Consider the following 18330-nt stretch of genomic DNA (forward strand, 5'->3'; position numbering starts at 1 on the left):
TGTCAACAGTGTTCAGAACTCATCCGAGTCCTGGTCATTCTGACTAGTGACTATGCATACATACACAAGTACCTCTTGGTGTAGCAGTCCCACTAAGCTCATCAACATAAGTTAGACTTTTCAGAGAGGGGCCAAGAATATGCTTAAGCTAAGCTCCCATCCATACTCTGTGGAAATAAGATGAGAAGATGACTGTGTGGGTGTATGGATCTACAAAGACAGTAGACAGCACGGTCTGTATCCTCTGTAGCCCAGAGACACTAACAGCTACGTGATCAACATTTACCCTAGTGTGTAACGACTGCCCTCTCTCATTGAAACCATGGAAGTTCAAGGCCGACCGCGGTACTGCAGGCATTGTTTGCAGAAGACCGGATCCCCCCATTATAGTGAAGGGGGGGAAAAGGCCAATCTTCATGTAAATAAATACACATTTAGAAGACCGTGATGCTACCAATAATTACTTATATTACACTAGATGTATGTCCTTGGTATTTTAAAATACCACACAGAAGAAGTTATAAGGATAATTAATAGTAGCTAATGGAAGCCTGCAGTACCCTGGTCGGCCTTCAACTTGAAATATAGGCAATGAGAGGAGGCAGCACTGAGCTAGCCTGCACTGTCTCTTCCTGGAGTAGCTCAAACTGCGCATGTTATGTCTACAAAAACATCCCACATGAGTCGTCATCTTAACTGACTTCCTGGGCTTCAAATGCGCTATTGAGTCTTCACATAGGAATGAATGGTGTCACTTGATCGATGGCTTTGTCCATTCATTTATACAGTCATTGGTCTACTCCCATAGACCACACACACACACACCCCTTCTTCCACGTATAGCTTGTAGCCATTTAAGACGTGGGACTTCCCAGCCTGCTCCAGGCCAGCCAGAGTGTCCCGAGGCTTGGAAGAGTGAGGCCAGGTCACCCCCTAGAACCACCACACTGATGGCGAGTGGTTGAGTGTGGTGGTTAACGGAGGGTATAAGTCATTCTGCATAGCTATGGTTGGGTTGAGGTGTGTGTGTTAACCTCGCTCTGTCCCTCTAAGAGTTTCTGCTCTCCTCTCAACATGGGCGATCATATGACCTAGTCAAGAAGTAGCAGGGGGGAAATGGTGCCTATTTAGAGAAAAAACATAATTCCTGCAAATTCAGGAAAAGCCATTAAACAGGCAGCAGTCTCAAATCACGGAATCACTGTTTCCCTGAGCTGAGCGTTCTGTCTACCCTGTTCTATTCCCAGAGTCCTTAGTGCTCATTAGCCTCTGGGTCAGGAAACGAGAGAAGGGAAAAACTCCACGGAATGCAGGAGACCGATCCAGCCAGGTATACCGCTGGCGCTCGGTGTGTGTGTTTGCATCAGCCACAGTGAGCTCCCTCTGTATGAACTTGGGAAGTGGTTACATGTGCAGAAAAGCATGCGACCTGGACCAGGGAGGGGGAGAGATGAGGGAGGGAGTCAGACGTTAACTCAGCAGTAAACCCCTCCGTGTCTGCGTCTGTTCCAAGCCATAAAGGGAACCCGAGGGGACAGAGCAATGGTAGTAACCCCTGTGGAGTGTGTACGTGTTTTTTTTGTTTTTTTTCTCTGGTGATTTGATGTTCTTGCGTATTGCTCATATTTTCCATTCTCTCCCCATAGCTAAAGCACAGACACACACAGGAACTACAGTTTATACTAGATCTATACTTTCTTCAGTGTCTCTACATTTAGTCTGTCTCTCTCACTCCCTATCTCTGTCCCGGTGTGTCTCTCTCTGTCCCGGTGTGTCTCTCTCACTCCCTATCTCTGTCCCGGTGTGTCTCTCTCTGTCCCGGTGTGTCTCTCTCTGTCTCTGTCTCTCTCACTCCCTATCTCTGTCCCGGTGTGTCTCTCTCTGTCTCTCTCTCCCTATCTCTGTCCCGGTGTGTCTCTCTCTGTCCCTGTCTCTCTCTGTCCCGGTGTGTCTCTCTCTGTCCCGGTGTGTCTCTCTCTGTCCCGGTGTGTCTCTCTCTGTCCCGGTGTGTCTCTCTCTGTCCCGGTGTGTCTCTCTCAATAATGTGCCTAAATCACTCCCTTGTTTCTGTCAGTGAGGGCACACATCTCTCCCTGTCCATATGTGCTATCAAATCGTGATCGTAGCCATGAAAATCTGGAATGTTACTGGCAGCTAGTTCACATCCTGAAAGTCAAAACAACAAAGGCTGTTTTGACTCTGTGTTGTTTGGGTTTATTACTGTGATGTAGGAATGTCAGGCTGCAGTAGAGGCTGTTTAGGCTGCCTGGGCTCCATCTGCAGGTGGTTAACTAGATGTACTGGGTCTGTGGTGGGAGAAGGAATTCAAACAGAAGCTTTGTTTTGGGGATGTGTGTGTTGATGTCCGCTGACCCTGTCTCCCTGCAGTGATCCGAGCGAAGGTGGTGGGGGAGAAGGAGGTGGATACTGGGAATGATATCTATGGGAACCCCATCACCAGCATACAGTATGATGTCAAACAGATCAAGGTGAGAATATATCCATGACCTCTAACCCTTCACCTGTGGTTGTGTTAGATATGAGACCTGTGTTTATCTAACCCCTGACCTGTTGTTGAGTTGTAGATGTTTAAGGGTCCTGACCAGGACATTGAGGCGATCTTCACTGCTCCGGTCTCTGCTGTGTGTGGCGTTACCTTGGATACCAGTGGCAAGAAGGAGTACCTGATCTCAGGTGAGGCTAGACGTCTGTCTGACCCTACCACACACTGATGGCATGACGTAGTTCATCTCCCTCCGCTGTGTGCTAGAAGTAGCCTGATCCCAGAGCTGTTTGTGCTGCCGTGCCTCCTCTTACGGTTAGTAGTGTTACAAGGAGTTGGCAAGACGGCACAAACAGATCTGGGATCAGGCTGTGCTAGAAGGGGCTGAGTGAGCACAACTGGAGCAGACAGGATAGACGTAAAGAGAGACACAGAGGGGCATTAGATCATGCATGCTCTGGTTTCCCTACTCTCTCTCACAAACACACACACACAGCCTAATTACAGGGAACACCAGACCAGGAACTTCTGAGGCTAGCGTTTCCTCCGGACCTCGGCATGGTGAAAACCATTTACCAATCTAAAGAAGGGGGAGAAGAGTAAAATAAACGTTTCTGTCTGATAGGTCTCACTCCCTGGTTAGTGTTTTAGAACCACATTTCTGTTGCTGTTTTTAAAGAACCCCTCCTCCCCTCTCTCCTTCTCTCTTCCCCGCCATATCTTTCTCTCTCTTCCCCCCCCCCCCCCTCCCCCCCCTGCAGGCAAAATGGAGGCAGGTGGGAAGATGCATGTGACCCTGTGTGACTATATCACTCCCTGGGAGTCCATGAGCCCCACTCAGAAGAAGAGTCTGACTCAGCGCTATCAGATGGGCTGTGACTGCAAGGTAGGTTGGGAGGTGGTGGGGCGCAGGGCAGGATGGTGATGTGGTAGGGGAACCTCTCCTGTGAAAGGTCTTAACCTGTGTCTGTCTGTGTGTGTAGATTGTGCGCTGCGCCTCCCTGCCCTGTGCCATCTCTGCTCCAGAGGAGTGTCTGTGGACAGACTTGATGATGGAGAAGCAGGTGTACGGTCGCCAAGCCAACCACTACGCCTGCGTCAAGAGGACCGACGGCTCCTGTTCCTGGTACCGCGGTATGGCTCCGCCCAAGAAGGAGTTCCTGGACATCGAGGAACCCTAATCACTTCCTGCCACCACTCCATTCCAGCTGCCCACTGCACAGCCTGATAAAAAAAAAAAAAAAAAATACATTCTAAACAAAATTTCATGAATTATTAGGGGAGAAAATAAGTTGTGTGTGAAAGGGCAAGATGAATATGATACACATATAAAATATAACGAGGCAAAGCTGATTTGATTTGAGAGAGATCGGTGAAATTGTTTACTGGTCCAAAAACAACTCCTAGCTACTACTACTTGTGTTTGCAGACCTAAAGGGACTGGATGTGTTAATAGAATGGTGATGGAATTCACAGGAGGTTGGTGGCACCTTAATTGGGGAGGACTGGCTCTTAGTAATGGCTGGAATGGAATAAATGATACCATTAAATTGACTCCATTCCAGCCATTATTATGAGCCGTCCTCCCCTCTGCAGCCTCCTGGGTGATGGATCCATCTAGCCCCCTAAATGTTTTTTTGTCAAATTGCTTACACCTACCTGGTTCCTTCAGGTCAACAAACACAGAAGGGTTAGAGGCTAGGGGAAGGAGCTAGACAGGGGCTCATGATGTAGGGTTAGAGGCTAGGGGAAGGAGCTAGACAGGGGCTCATGATGTAGGGTTAGAGGCTAGGGGGAGGAGCTAGACAGGGGCTCATGATGTAGGGGTTAGAGGCTAGGGGGAGGAGCTAGACAGGGGCTCATGATGTAGGGGTTAGAGGCTAGGGGGAGGAGCTAGACAGGGGCTCATGATGTAGGGGTTAGAGGCTAGGGGGAGGAGCTAGACGGGTCAGGATGTTTGTGTAGTGTTTTAGGGTCATGAGACACATAGACTGGTCGAGTGATGATGATGTCACATCCCCCTGAGGCTGGCGTCAGGAGGACTCATCCTTTAAACTATGGGTGTCTTAAATGGCTCCCTATATAGTGCACTACTTTTGACTAGCGCCCAGGTCAAAAGTAATGCATAGGGAATAGGGTGCCATTTGGGACAGAGCCCTTTAAAGAGAAAGGTGCACTTGATTTAGCTCCTCGTGCGTCTCCTGGGCAGAGGACTCACCTTTTGGACCTATGGAATGGTTGCAAAAGGGAAAACTCTGCCTACCGGTCGGGCCAGGGGATCTAAATCAAGTGCACCTCTTTGCCCCTAAAAACTCCTACCTCTACCCCTCTCAAACTACCCAGGTTAGAACAACCCCATATCTATTCAATGATGGCTAAACATTGTTTCCTCATTCTCTGTTTGATTCCAAAGTCATATTCCAAGTTGCCTTTTTGTGTTTGTTTTTTTCTCTAGTAAACGCTGTTTGATGTTGCTTCTCATACTCATGTTAGGACCAATCAGATTGATGGTGAGGCGGGACTTCCCAGATTATTCTAATAGACATTTGGAAAGAAAATAGTTTCGTTTTTATAAACAGTTGCATTCGTTTTGTCTGAATAATCAAAGCATCCCAGTCAGACACAGATCTGGGAATAACACTTAAAACAACCTTCTAGAATGCATGTCTCACCAGACCAATGGTGTGTTTGATGAAGACGTTTTATGGTATCCCATATTACCCCCCCCCCCCTCCCCACTCTGCATAACCCTCACCCCTATGCCGCCCTCCCCTCGATGCTCCTTCTAGACTGAACACCCCACTCACCCCTCCTGTCTCCACCCACTACCCCTTCTCTCCCTCTAGATAGCGATACAGCAGTGGAGGCTGGTGGGAGGAGCTATAGGAGGACTGGCTCATTGGAATGGCATAAATGGAACAGAGTTAAATGTGGTTTCCATATGTTTGTTTGACTCAGTTTCGTTTATGCCATTCCAGTCATTACAATGAGCCTTTCCTCCTATAGCTGCTGCCACCAGCCTCCACTGCTGTACAGTACCCATGCCTCATTGAAGGCTGGTGGGAGGAGCGATGCATATACTTTTGTTGTTTTATAATGGTTATTTCTGTCATTAGAACTAGATTTGTACTTTTTGAAGAGGAAATCCAGTGAAGATAGAACCGTGTGATTCTCTGTAGTGTTTTTAATATAGTACCCCAGACAGGCAGATGTGAATCCCAAATGGCACCCTATTCCCTATATAGTGCACTATATGGGTCCTGGTCAAAAGTAGCGCACTACATAGGGAATAGGGTGCCTTATGGGACGCAACCAGCCAGCCAGGCCACGTTCCAGGTAGTCTTAACTGCAGTCCGTTGCGCTGTGCAGATCTTACAATGCCTGGAGAAGAGTTTAACTTCGCGGGAAACCACAACAATAGGTTTCCTTCTGAGGTCTTTGACGGGCACATACTCCTAACATCTCAGAAGAATGCTTTGTATTCATTTGGCTTTAAAGTATCAGAAGCATAATTTGAATAATAATAAAAAAAAGTGGTGTTTCCATTTTGATTCCATTTTGTTTTACAGTGTTACATCTATTATAGATTTTGTGTTTCTCCCTATCAAGTCTATCTCTTAAAAAAAAAAAAATGGTGGTACAGTGAAGTGGAACGTTTTTCTTTCGCTGGGAGCACATGAGAGAAAGATCATCTCACCCCTAGCCACCTACCTGCGAGGAAGGCACTTGCATAGATCTAAAGAGGCTTGGATAGATAGAAAGATGGTGAACATTCTATCCTTCAGAAGGCAATGCCTGGGTAATACCACGTTTCTTCTACCTTATCCCATACTTTCAGATGTACATGTGTCAAGGTGGTAGGGAGGGGTGGATGGGGTGTGTGGGAGAAAAGAAATGGAGAGAGTGAGATAAAGGGGTGGAGTTTGAATACAACCAGACTATGCATGTGTTTAATGCTTTGTGTAAGTCCTTTGTGGACGTTCAATCGATGGACAAAAATATACAACAGTATGATCAAATAAAACCAAACCTTTGAAATAATAACTTTCTCCGTGTGTCTGTGCTGCTGGTTGTTATCAATCCTTGATTTCAATTAAGTGTTTCACATGTTGCACCCAGTGGAGGCTGCTGAGGGGAGGACGGCTCATAATAATGTCTGGAAAGGAGTGAATGGAACCCATGTGTTTTATGTAGTTGATACCATTCCACTCCAGCCATTATCACAAGCCTGTCCTCCCTAATTAAGGTGCTACCAACCTCCTGTTGTTGCACCACTGAAGGCCAGCATCGTCCAGGGTAGGGGAGGGAATGGCCGGCAGGGATGTAGCTCAGTTGGTAGAGCATGGCGTTTGCAACGCCAGGGTTGTGGGTTCGATTCCCACAGGGGGTATGAAAAAATAAAAATAATGTATGCACTAACTGTAAGTCGCTCTGGATAAGAACGTCTGCTAAATGACTAAAATGTAAATGTAAGGCTGCTGACTAAATAGAGAATCTCTGTTTTGGGTTCCGAAAACAGCCTGCTTCCCAAATTGCACGGAGTACTTGAAGTACTTTGCCTGTTGAACAAATTTTAATGTTCAGGGAGGGAAATTTGGACTTGAGTATGTTTGACATTAAGAAGAATAAAGGATACCACATTTTAGATCTTAAAATGGTTTTGGGGCTGATTGTTGACCACCGCAGGAATAACAATGTGGCATTATGAAGATTACTGCATATTGAAAATGCCATTGTAAATGTATCAGCATTGGAAATGCCATTATAAATGTATCAGAAGGTTTGAAAATGCTAACACAGATTAATAATACCTTTGAAAGAAATGTTCTGCTCAGGGAATTGACATTGGTGTGACTCATTCTGGAAATGGCGAAGAATCTTGTTGAAAGTGTCCAGTGTTTTATCATCCACAATAGTATGGAAATGTTAGCAGACGCATGGAAAGGCTGGAAAGGCTGGAGCTGCTCGTTGGTCTCACTGGCCAGAGGGGTATACTACAAAGTAGATTCAATAAGTTAGCCAGATAACTTTGATAAACAAGCAGACATAACCATTTATTTTCTGGTTCATAAACAAAGCTAAACTTAGGTGTTTTTGGTTGTTGAGTTATGCAGACCATGCCAATTTCAAGCTTATCTTTAAAAAAAATACGTTATTTCAGCAGTGGAGGCTGCTTAGGGGAGGACGGCTCATAATAATGGCTGGAAAGGAGTAAATGGAATGGCATCAAACACATGGAAACCTTATTCCACTCCAGCCATTACCACGAGCCCGTCCTCCCCAATGAAGGTGCCACCAACCTCCTGTTTATTTCAGAATATTTAGGCAAGTTCGCAGGCTAACTCTTTGAACCTACTTTGTAGTATACCCCTCAGGTCCTAGCCTAGTTCAAATACTACCTCACAAAGCTATTTTTTTACAAAAAACTCTCACTTGTATCACAACAACCGCCAAATGCATATACATCAGTTGTATAACTTGAGCGGGCTATAGTATTAAACTCTTAGCCTATGAGGTCCAGAGCCTGCTGGTTTTCTGTTCTACCTGATAATTGCACACACCTGGTGTCCCAGGTCCAAATCCGTCCCTAAATAGAGGGAAACAATAAAAAAAGCAGTGGCACTGGCTTCAAGGTCCAGAGTTGAGTTTGAGGGATATAGGGAACAGGGCTGCATCTGGGAAGCGGGGCGTTTCAGTTTCTGCTGCTCTCTGTCCATAAGAAGACATTGTCCCCTGGTGGTACGTTTGTATTACCACAACTTCTACATCAGTAAGGATGTAACCTAACGTAGCAGGCTAAAAGAAATGCCTTAAACTAGCGTTGCGTTCAAAAACACCTGGGAACTCATTCCCCCTACTGGGAAAAATCGTTTTGAACTGTCATCCAACTCAGAATTAGAGATCGAAAAGTCCGGCATCTTTCTACAGCTCCGACTTTCTGACCTGAAGATCACTGAAGTCATGATTTTACCTCGTTTTTTTCAGAGTTCCCAGTTGTCTTGAAAGCGCCAGTGATCCCCTACTTATGGTGCTTTAGAGACAATTGGGAACTCGGAAATAACCGAGGTCAAATCATGACGTCAGTGATCTTCAGGTCGGAAAGTCAGAGCTGTAGAAAGATGCCGAGTTTCCGACTTGGAATTCCGAGCTGGATGACCGTTCAAAACAATTTTTCTCGATAGCTCGTTTCTTTCGGAGTTCCTAGTTGTCTTGAACACACTGAAGTCTGAGATTTCAGAGTTCCCAGTTGTTTTGAACAAGGCAATACTGATCTTGATGACAAAAAAAACAGACGGGAGAGGTTCTCTTCTTGTTCAACCAATCCAGTAAATGTGGAGGAGGAGTTAAGTGGAGTGTCGCCTTGTTCACGTCCAAAAGCAGAAGTCGCGTCACAGCCTCTCTTTCCCCAGAAAACCAGAACAGGCTAATTCCATTAGAGAAGAATCACAGTGAGGTTGTATAATACCCATGTATATCCCAGTCTTTCAGTTCTTGACTGACTGCAGTACAGAACTAGACTCCTGACACAAAACGCACCAAGGCAGCTTAGTCAATGAGAATAAATTATACTTGTCAATAACAATCTGGTGGCATCAACGACTTCTTCACGATCAGCCAAAAGTACATTGGCTAGGCTCGCTTCACTTCAGGGCATGTGAACACAAGCATTCTAGAACACTAAACTGTGGAACCATAGACTCAGAACACTTATGCGTAGAGCTGAGCACAAAACCACAGAACATCTGCATGATGCCTTTAGAAATCACCTATTCAATCAATCACATTTCATTTATGAAGCCCTTTTTACATCAGCAGATGTCACAAAGTGCTACACAGAAACCCAGCCTAAAACCCCAAACAGCAAGCAATGCAGATGTAGAAGCACGATACTGCAACACATTGTTTGGGAAATACACTACACTTCATTTGCACCCAACACTGAGATGTGTACACACACACAGTTGGTAATAGTTTAATCTGAGGTCAAGAGTCACCAACACAGGCTGCTTCTGAACTGACACCCAAAGGGCTCTGGTCAAAAGTAGTGCACTATGTAGGAAATAGGGTGTCATTTGGGACGCACTCACAATGTCCAAAGGGTCATTGTCCTACCAGACAGTTTTCTAAAGAGGTTGAAATGTGTGATTGGAGATTTTCAGACAGGACAAACTGCACGATTAGTAGCCTCACTTGAATCATACAAATGTATGCAAATTAACATTATGGACAGTGGTACAAAAAGAGAATTCACACACACACACACACATTAACTCTTAATTGATAGAAGATATCCAGTGTGGATAAAGATAACATTTGGAGTACAGTGACATATCGCATCCCTACATTGAGGTATGTTTTCAGACCCATATCTCGCACCGGCTCCATGTGTCTTAATGTAACCATGACTACATTCTGACCCCAGTGCAGCTCAGTTTAAACAAGCGTAACGGTAGGGTCGGTATCTTCTGGAGAACATTTCCACTACAATCACAAAGATTCGTTGAAAATAACCAAAGACAAACCAGGAGAAAGCTATTTCTCCTACGAGCGTTCCTATTGGACATCGCCCTGCCGAGGATGCTGATTGGTTCATTTAGTAAAATGTTTTCAGGTGCTCTCCCTGTTTGGCCGATGACTAAGAAGGCAGGTGTGTGTGTGTTTTCAGAGGCCCTTGTTGAAGTAGACGTATTGTACACTGTCCCCATAGCGAGACAAGATGGACTCCCTAGCTCTGGCTCCAGCTTAGACCCGCCCATGGAGCTGAAAGAAAGCGAGAGGAAGACGGAGTGAGATCCAAACCAAGGCAGAGTCTAACATGTTACTGTAGGTGTGATCTTGAGCACTATCCTACAACATGCGTTTGCTGATCGTAGAGATGAGATGCTAAAACAGCTACTAAATCATGAAGGGGTCCTACTGAACGCTGCCCAGTCGACAGGCTACTTACCATTGCTGAGGGAACAGGCTGCAGGCACCATGAAGACCAGGCTGCAAAACAGACATGGAGGGTTAGGTGACTGTGTGCCTACTAAGACAGAGACATGTACGGTTGCATCCCAAATGGTAACCTATTCCTTACTACATAGTGCACTACTTTTGGTTAGGGCCCCATAGGGCTCTAGTCAAAAGTAGTGCACTATATAGGGAATAGGGTGCCATTTGGCACACCCAGAGAAATGTAGAACCAAACAAAAAGAATTAATGGTGAAACCTCCCTACTTCAATCTGCACTCTAAGCATGCTTAGTCAAGAACAATGTAACTGGATATTTAGTCAACACAACTGTAACGCTGAATGTTTATTCAATAACATTGCAGCTAGCTAGCCTATGCATGTCTAGTAGCAGCATTTAGTGTTTTGATTAAAGGCCCACCTGCATAAACACGTATTTCTCCAGTCTCTGCATGATGATGGGGAGAATGACTAGGAGAAGAGAGGGGGAGCACGGAAGGAGAGAAAGTGGATAAAAGAGAGAGTGGCCGGTGGAAACAAGAGGAGTGGAATGAGTCATTGTAGGGAGTAACAGGATCACAGCTTTCCATTGTCTATGGAGCGAAGACTGAGCTCAAATTCTACAGCCCTCCCCCTTAAACCTCAGACACGTACCCATGCCCGGTGCTGCCATGGTAACCCGGGAAATGACCACCTGGGTGATGCCCTTCACAGCTGCTTTCTGTTGTGAGCGAGAGGGAAAATGTAATTTTTCTGCTCTTGTATAACAGTCAGAAATACGATATTTAGTTGAATATTTAATTATCCAGACATTCCCAGTGCCATTACCTTGGAATGACCCAGTTTGTTTCCATTCTCATCTGTTACAGCGATGCCATTCAGGAGCTCTCTGAGAGGAGAGAAGGAGACGGTCTACAACTCACTGTTGTGTCTTCATGGAGATGCTAATACACTAGGAGCATAGATTAACTCACTGTTACCTCATCATTGGGATGTTGACACAGTTAGCTGGATGGAACCCAGCACGCCACCAGGGGAGGAGCACCACCGCAAATGGAACCCAGCACACCACCAGGGGAGGAGCTTTCTACAGGAAGGGGCGGAGACAAGACAGGAAGAAGAAGTGGAACATGTAATCAATCAAACCAGTTTGTGTGTGTGTGTGTGTGTGTGCGTGGGCGGGTGTGTGCATTAATCTGTACCTTTGTGTAGAGGTTGAGTCCCACAGCAGTAACTAGAGCTGTGCTAGTGGCTGTTAAATAGGCTACTCCTTTCTGACTGAAGAGGGAGAGTAGAGATACACTGCATTCAGAAAGTATTCAGACCCCTTTTCCACATTTTGTTACATTACAGCCTTATTCTAAAATGGATTAATTTAATTTTTTTGCTCATCAATAAACACACAATACCCCATAATGACAAAGCGAAACCAGGGTTTTAGACATTTTTGCAAATGTATTACAAATTAAAAACAGAAATACCTTATTTACATAAGTATTCAGACCCTTTGCTATGAGACTCGAAATGGAGCACAGGTGCATCCTGTTTCCATTGATCATCCTTGAGATGTTTCTACAAATTGATTGGAGTCCACCTGTGGTAAATTCAATTGATTGGACATGATTTGGAAAGACACACACCTGTCTATATAAGGTCCCACAGTTGAGAGTGCATGTCAGAGCAAAAACCAAGCCATGAGGTCGAAGGAGTTGTCCGTAGAGCTCCGAGACAGGATAGTGTCATGACTCTCCTGGCTGAGGATCCAAAGGCCTCAGATCAGCTTGGCAAATGGCTGACAACAACCAGACCCTCTGACCCACAGAAGAGGGTAAGGGGGGCAGGGCCGGTTTTAACACCTTAACACTCGGTGGTAAATTAGGCAGGAGGGGAATCTCTCCCTTGCTCTTCAGTATTGGTAAAGGAGCGTGCTTTGTCTCCAGAAGACTTTTGCCGCCAAAACCTTTACGTCCAAAAAGTGAACACTGGATCAATATTTCCAACATCAGAATGTGGGGAATGGTCAGTGGGGATCTAAAGAATAATCATGTCATATTGTTTATTATTTTGTGATGTCATTAAGGATGGTATCAAGAAAGTACTGTCATTTGGAAAGTATACACATTCTATCTGTCAAGTCTTCATCCAATACATTGTGTATAAGAAATGAAAAAGTATTTTTGTTAAGATATTAATGTGATTTCAGATCTCTAACGAGATCATAGGTTTTCATATAAACTATGCACGACCGGACATAGCCACGCCCCGAGTGAGCTCAGAGACCGTGTCAGCAAGTAGGAACGCCCCTTTTACCTGAGTGCATAAAAAGCCTTGGTAACAAATACCATCAGACCAGAAAGCGTGGAACGGTGGCTACACGTTTGAAATGGTTAGAACTTTGAATCTCAACAGGAAGTGAAGAAGATAAACTCACTAGACCAGAACATTGCCAGTCTGCAGTCTAGAACTTTGACTAAAGACACGAGGTGGGAAGGAGAACATCCCATCTCAGACAACCACCAAGTATCTGCTCTGAGTACACTCCACTACAAGCCAGAACAAAGAAGAAGGACATTGTGACCTCCGGTGGACAATCAGAGCTTTACAAGTGAGCTGAGCGAAGACCCGGTCAAAACCTCCTTTCCAAGAGGGCTTGGGTCCACAGAGATAGACGAGCGGTAAACACGTAAATACATTCACTGGTTTCTTACTCCACAAAGGGGCTGTGGTTCGTGAGCAAAGTATTATGATTACTTTGAGGGTAGCTTCCAAATGTATCAACGATAAGTTTGACTCTCTCTTTGTCTTTCCCTATCTACCCCTCCCTCTTTTGATAACCAAGCAGTCATGCTGTTGTTAGTCCGCTAGGGACTTTTTCTCATATATTAAGTATGTATGTATTCTGTGTTATTATTTAGTTAGCGAGTAAATAAATAATTAAGCCAATTTGTGTAATACAGAATCATAAGTAAAGCTGGGGTTCGTGCAGATCCAAGAAGTCTACGACCATTCAGAATGAGACTGATAAGAGGCAATGATTGATACGTTGACTGTTTTATACATAGTAATAAGTAAAGACCTTTTAGAGTTGAATTCGGGAGATGGTAACTCTATAAACAACTTCTTCCATGGTGCCCCAAATCCTAATGAGTTCATTGTTACATGATTAATTTAATTGAGTAACAATTAAACACAGTTAGTTGATTCGATAAATAACAGTCATCATTTTAATGAAAGTCACGTCACAACAATAGTGTCAAGGCACAGATTTGGGGAAGGGTACCAAAATATTTCTGCAGCATTGAAGGTCCCCAAGAACACAGTGGCCTCCATCATTCTTAAAAAGGAAGAAGTTTGGACCCACCAAGACTCTTCCTAGAGCTGGCCGCCCGGCCAAACTGAGCAATCGGGGGAGAAGGGCTTTGGTCAGGGAGGTGACCAACAACCCGATGGTCACTCTGACAGAGCTCCAGAGTTCCTCTGTGGAAATGGGAGAACCTTCTAGAAGGACAACCATCTCTGCAGAACTCCACCAATCAGGCCTTTATAGTAGAGTGGGGATGCGGAAGCCACTCCTCAGTAAAAGGCACAAAACAGCATGCTTAGGGTTTACCAAAAGGTTTGCCAAAAAGCACCTAAAAGGACTCTGACCATGAGAAACAAGATTCTCTGGTCTGATGAAACCAATATTGAATTATTTGGCCTGAATGCCAAGTATCACATCTGCAGGAAACCAGGCACCATCCCTACGGTGAAGCATGGTGGCGGCAACATCATGCTGTGGGGATGTTTTTCAGCGACAGGGACTGGGAGACTAGTCAGGATCGAGGGAAATATGAACAGAGCAAAGTACAGAGAGATCCTTGATGAAAACCTGCTCCAGAGCGCTCAGGAACTCAGACTGGGGCGAAGCTTCACCTTCCAACAGGACAACGACCCTAAGCACACAGCCAAGACAACCCAGGAGTGGCTTCGGGACAAGTCTCTGAATGGCCTTGAGTGGCCAAGCCAGAGCCCGGACTTGAACCCGATCGAACATCTCTGGAGAGACCTGAAAATAGCTGTGCAGCGACGCTCCCCATCCAACCTTACAGAGCTTGAGAGGAACTGCAGAGAAGAATGGGAGGAACTCCCCAAATACAGGTGTGCCAAGCTTATAGCGTCATACCCAAGAAGACTTCAGGCTGTAATCACTGCCAAAGGTGCTTCAACAAAGTACTGAGTAAAGGGTCTGAATACTTATGTAAATGTGATTATTTTTGTTATTTTTTTACATTTGCAAACATTTCTAAAAACCTGTTTTTGCTTTGTCATTATGGGGTATTGTGTGTAGATTGATAAGGGGGGGAAAAAAACATTTAATCAATTTTAGAATAAGGCTGTAACGTAACAAAATTTGGAAAAAGTCTAGGGGTCTGAATACTTTCCGAATGCACTCTAAATAGCTCTTGATATTCTCCATGTGCATTACATTACATTCACCACAGCAGTGTGTGTGTTTGGTCTGCAGGGTCTTACTTGGAGGTAATGGGGGAAGCAGCGTTTCTGTTGGTGTAGTTGACTAGCGTGTTAAATGACTGATTCACCCACTGCCAGAACACTACAGCAGGGACTGTCCTAGAGATGGAGAGAGAGAAAGAGTGGGGAAAAAAGGACAGAAATACATGACTAGAAGTCATTGCACCAAACTCACCTATCTCTGGCTAATAATAATAATAATAATAATAATAATAATAATAATAATAATAATAATAATAATGCCATTTAGCAGACGCTTTTATCCAAAGCGACTTACAGTCATGTGTGCATACATTTTTACGTATGGGTGGTCCCGGGGAACGAACCCACTACCCTGGCATTACAAGTGCCATGCTCTACCAACTGAGCTACAGAGGACCACTAATCTATAGATCGATCATTTTGTCAGATATATGTGTGTGTGTGTGTGTGTGTGTGTGTGTGTGTGTGTGTGTGTGTGTACCTGTAGAACTGTAGCATACCGCCTGTTATGGCCATCCCTCCGGGCACCTGGAAGGACATTCGACCAATCAGGTTCATGAGATCGCTGGTGTCTGGGTGAAAGGCGGAGTCATAGAGCTTCTTGGCGTAATGCAGCTGTTCCTCTGTGGTGACAGGGGGAAGGGAAGCCGCTCTAGAACAGGAGAAACACACATAACCCAGGTTCTCATCACGAGAAACAACAACTGTAGACATAACTCTACTATTAATAACACTGCAGGGAAATTACTACTTCACAGTGGTATAATAATTATATAATTTGGTGGGTGCTTAATTATATTTGCCCTATTACACAAATGTGTTTCTAGCATATCCCAACTCCGAGACACAGAGTTGGGGTCAGAGCCAAGGTCCACCATTTTACCAGCGTCCCTGGAGCAAATAGGGTTAAGTGCCTTGCTCAAGGGATTCGAACCAGTGACCTTTCGGTTACTGGCCCACCGCTCTAACCTTGAGGTATCTGTGTGTGTGTGTACTTCACAGTGGTGTGTGTGTGTGCGTTACCTGCAGCTTTCCACCAGTGCTTTAGCCTCGTCCAGTTGTGAGTCTGACAGTAGTGCTGTCCTCCAGTCTGATGTTGGCAAAGTGCTTCAGTCTGCCCATAAACGTGGACTGATCCCACCGCGGCCCATCTATGTCAAACCCGCTCACAGCCATCGTAACCCTCCGCCTCACCACCTAGGTCTAAAGTCACAAACAAGGTCTCCAAACCACCTCCGCGGTCCCAAACTGAGTTGAGTCTGCAGTCACCGTTTAGCACCTTGGTCCTGTATCAACGTGGTCCACTCAGCCGCTCTGGCCTGCCCCTGGAAGAACAGAAACACAGAAAGACATGTTGATTCCTTTTCCTGTTTTCAGTTAGAATAGCCCACTTTAGTATAGGCCTAATAAATCGTAGGTCTAATCTTGGGACAACCTATGTTATTACAGTATCATATCATTCACATTTTCCTTTGTAAAAACAATCTCCCCTCCCAGGCTACTTTCTAACCATTCAAACCTGCTCTGTACAGCTAGCCATAATCTTTGAACCCAACCTTGGGGCAGACCTCCCTGCGGTTCCCGCGGTGTGTGTCTATCTCTCACTCAAACTGAACAAAGATTTCATTTATAATTAATTAATTGATCATCCACGCTTCCAAAGTTATTCAAAAGGAGCATTTCCTACCTATTTCAAACAGCCAGAAACCAGTGCCTGTTGACCAGGGCTGCAGCTCAATAGTTTAAATTAAAGTGGCTTCCTCTACTGGTCTCCTTTCTTTCATCTGTATTGATGTGAACAAATGGACAACTTCAAATAAATTTCCAGACAGATTAAAGTATAACCTCTGGTGTTTTCAGATTAGAGCAGTGCAGGTAAGGATATCAGGCAGGGAGGAGGAGGAGGAGAGGAGGCCAGTCTAGACTATTGAGATGCACCCAGGCCCAGGGAAAGTTCGAAGTAGGCTGGAACCAGAGCTGTATGTTTGAACAGCAGGGTCACAGTGTGTCTACTCTCTCTGCTGCAGCTGCACACTGTGACTGAGCAGAATAGCATCTAGCATCTCAGTACAGCAACATATCACTATATCATTGACCAAGTCTGAATGGACGAATAAACAAACGTAAATAAATATATGAACAAATTAATGATTTAAACAAACGTTTGGTATGGATGGTGTGAAGAGAATGAGAGAGTAAGGGCAGAGGGATAGAAGGGTGCAGGGAGGAAGATGTGAATGAATAATAGGGGGTGATGGAGTTGAAGAGAAGCCTTAAAGCATGTGATGTGATGAGGTTGAGACTTGTCTGGGGTAAGGCTATGATCAACCACAGGTATTCATTTCCCACAGGGCAGTCTAGTTAGACTGGATATATCTCAAAACTCTACAGTGGCCCCCTATCCTTGTCTCCTCCATCTGCACTGATCTGAAAACTGGGTGTGAAACCTGTTCTGCAGAACTGTAGCAAATGAGAGAAAGCAGACAAGGAGAGAAAGGTACTGATTACTAATGAGTCCTAACAGTTCAACCATGAGCGAGAGAGAGAGAAAGAAACTACCCTAAAAAAGGCAATTAACTTCAACTGCAGCAGGAAACAAGTAACTAGCTACCTTACATGCGAAGCAATCTTGCAAGACTGTCCAGAAGCTAAACTAATTGTTGACATCGATCCTGTGCCAAGTGCATCTGCGATTGCATGTCTAGAACAGCTGCACTCCTACATGCATTTGACCATCATATATTGTGGGGACATTCTTGGAATCACCGTAAAGCTGTCATTCAACAGACAGATAAAAGTTGCCTGTCAAGATAGCCGCATTTTGCGAAGCATGGAGAATAGCAGCTGTGTCCAACAAGCAAGTCCAGAAATACGAAACGGTGCAAAACATAGAGCGAAACAATCGTACTGTAACAATACATGCAAACAAAGTAAGTGAACACATACGTTACCTTTCAGAACAGAACTGCAAAGATGTTACAACTAGCTATTACTAATTGTTTCAACTGGGGATTGTCGTTTTTGGCGTAGTAGGGGAGGGTGCACGTGACACTGGCACCGCCTTCTCCGCAGACCGGGGTATCTCACTCTCTAGAAAATACATTAAGGAATAAATAAATTATTATCTGTACTTTCAGTCATCTCATCCTTTAAAATATGCACGCAGCAGATCTTGACGTTTCTCTTTCTAAATCAAACACAATATAACGTTACATTGCAAATAAGAACGTGACAACAATGCTAGTTAGCCAGCTATCCAGCTAAAACGACACAATGATGAAGATAGCTTATAATAAATGTGCAGTGTTGGTATTTATGCCTCCACTAGAACATAATGTATTTCAATCGTGGGAACAACTTACATGGTCAACTTTTTG

General features: G+C 44.8%; 1 protein-coding gene and 1 pseudogene across 3 annotated transcripts; one reads left to right on the top strand and one right to left on the bottom strand.

Moving 5' to 3' along the window:
* Positions 1–803: 803 nt before the first annotated feature.
* LOC311100732 (metalloproteinase inhibitor 2-like) lies at positions 804–6494 on the top strand. Of its 2 annotated transcripts, XR_014609848.1 has the most exons (5): positions 804–2489; positions 2586–2694; positions 3265–3389; positions 3487–4238; positions 4283–6494. XR_014609848.1 is itself a non-coding variant. In XM_084141693.1 (4 exons), exons 2-4 carry the CDS (start codon positions 2586–2588, stop codon positions 3682–3684), a joined length of 432 nt encoding a protein of 143 aa, XP_083997819.1. In that variant the 5' UTR covers positions 804–2489; the 3' UTR covers positions 3685–6494. The 2 variants fall into 2 exon arrangements, 1 of the variants encoding a protein (XP_083997819.1); XM_084141693.1 differs by having other exon boundaries at positions 3487–6494.
* A 2954-nt stretch (positions 6495–9448) lies between these two features.
* On the bottom strand, positions 9449–17971 carry LOC311100722 (sideroflexin-2-like; annotated as a pseudogene). Its single transcript, XR_014615744.1, has 11 exons — positions 17905–17971; positions 15977–16278; positions 15435–15605; positions 14972–15070; positions 11659–11734; positions 11437–11543; positions 11285–11345; positions 11111–11177; positions 10878–10927; positions 10452–10492; positions 9449–10264 (listed from the first exon to the last, which is right to left on the bottom strand). The product of XR_014615744.1 is annotated as a sideroflexin-2-like (transcript).
* Positions 17972–18330: the final 359 nt, after the last annotated feature.

Source organism: Coregonus lavaretus (assembly GCF_964263955.1).
Source record: "Coregonus lavaretus genome assembly, chromosome: 25".
Taxonomy (NCBI): domain Eukaryota; kingdom Metazoa; phylum Chordata; class Actinopteri; order Salmoniformes; family Salmonidae; genus Coregonus; species Coregonus lavaretus.

Coding starts and splice junctions, on each gene's coding strand:
- LOC311100732 (XM_084141693.1), top strand. CDS start 2,586: ATGTTTAAGGGTCCTGACCAGGACATTGAGGCGATCTTCACTGCTCCG. Junction 2,695..3,264: donor GAAGGAGTACCTGATCTCAG/GTGAGGCTAGAC, acceptor CCCCCCCTGCAG/GCAAAATGGAGGCAGGTGGG. Junction 3,390..3,486: donor AGATGGGCTGTGACTGCAAG/GTAGGTTGGGAG, acceptor CTGTGTGTGTAG/ATTGTGCGCTGCGCCTCCCT.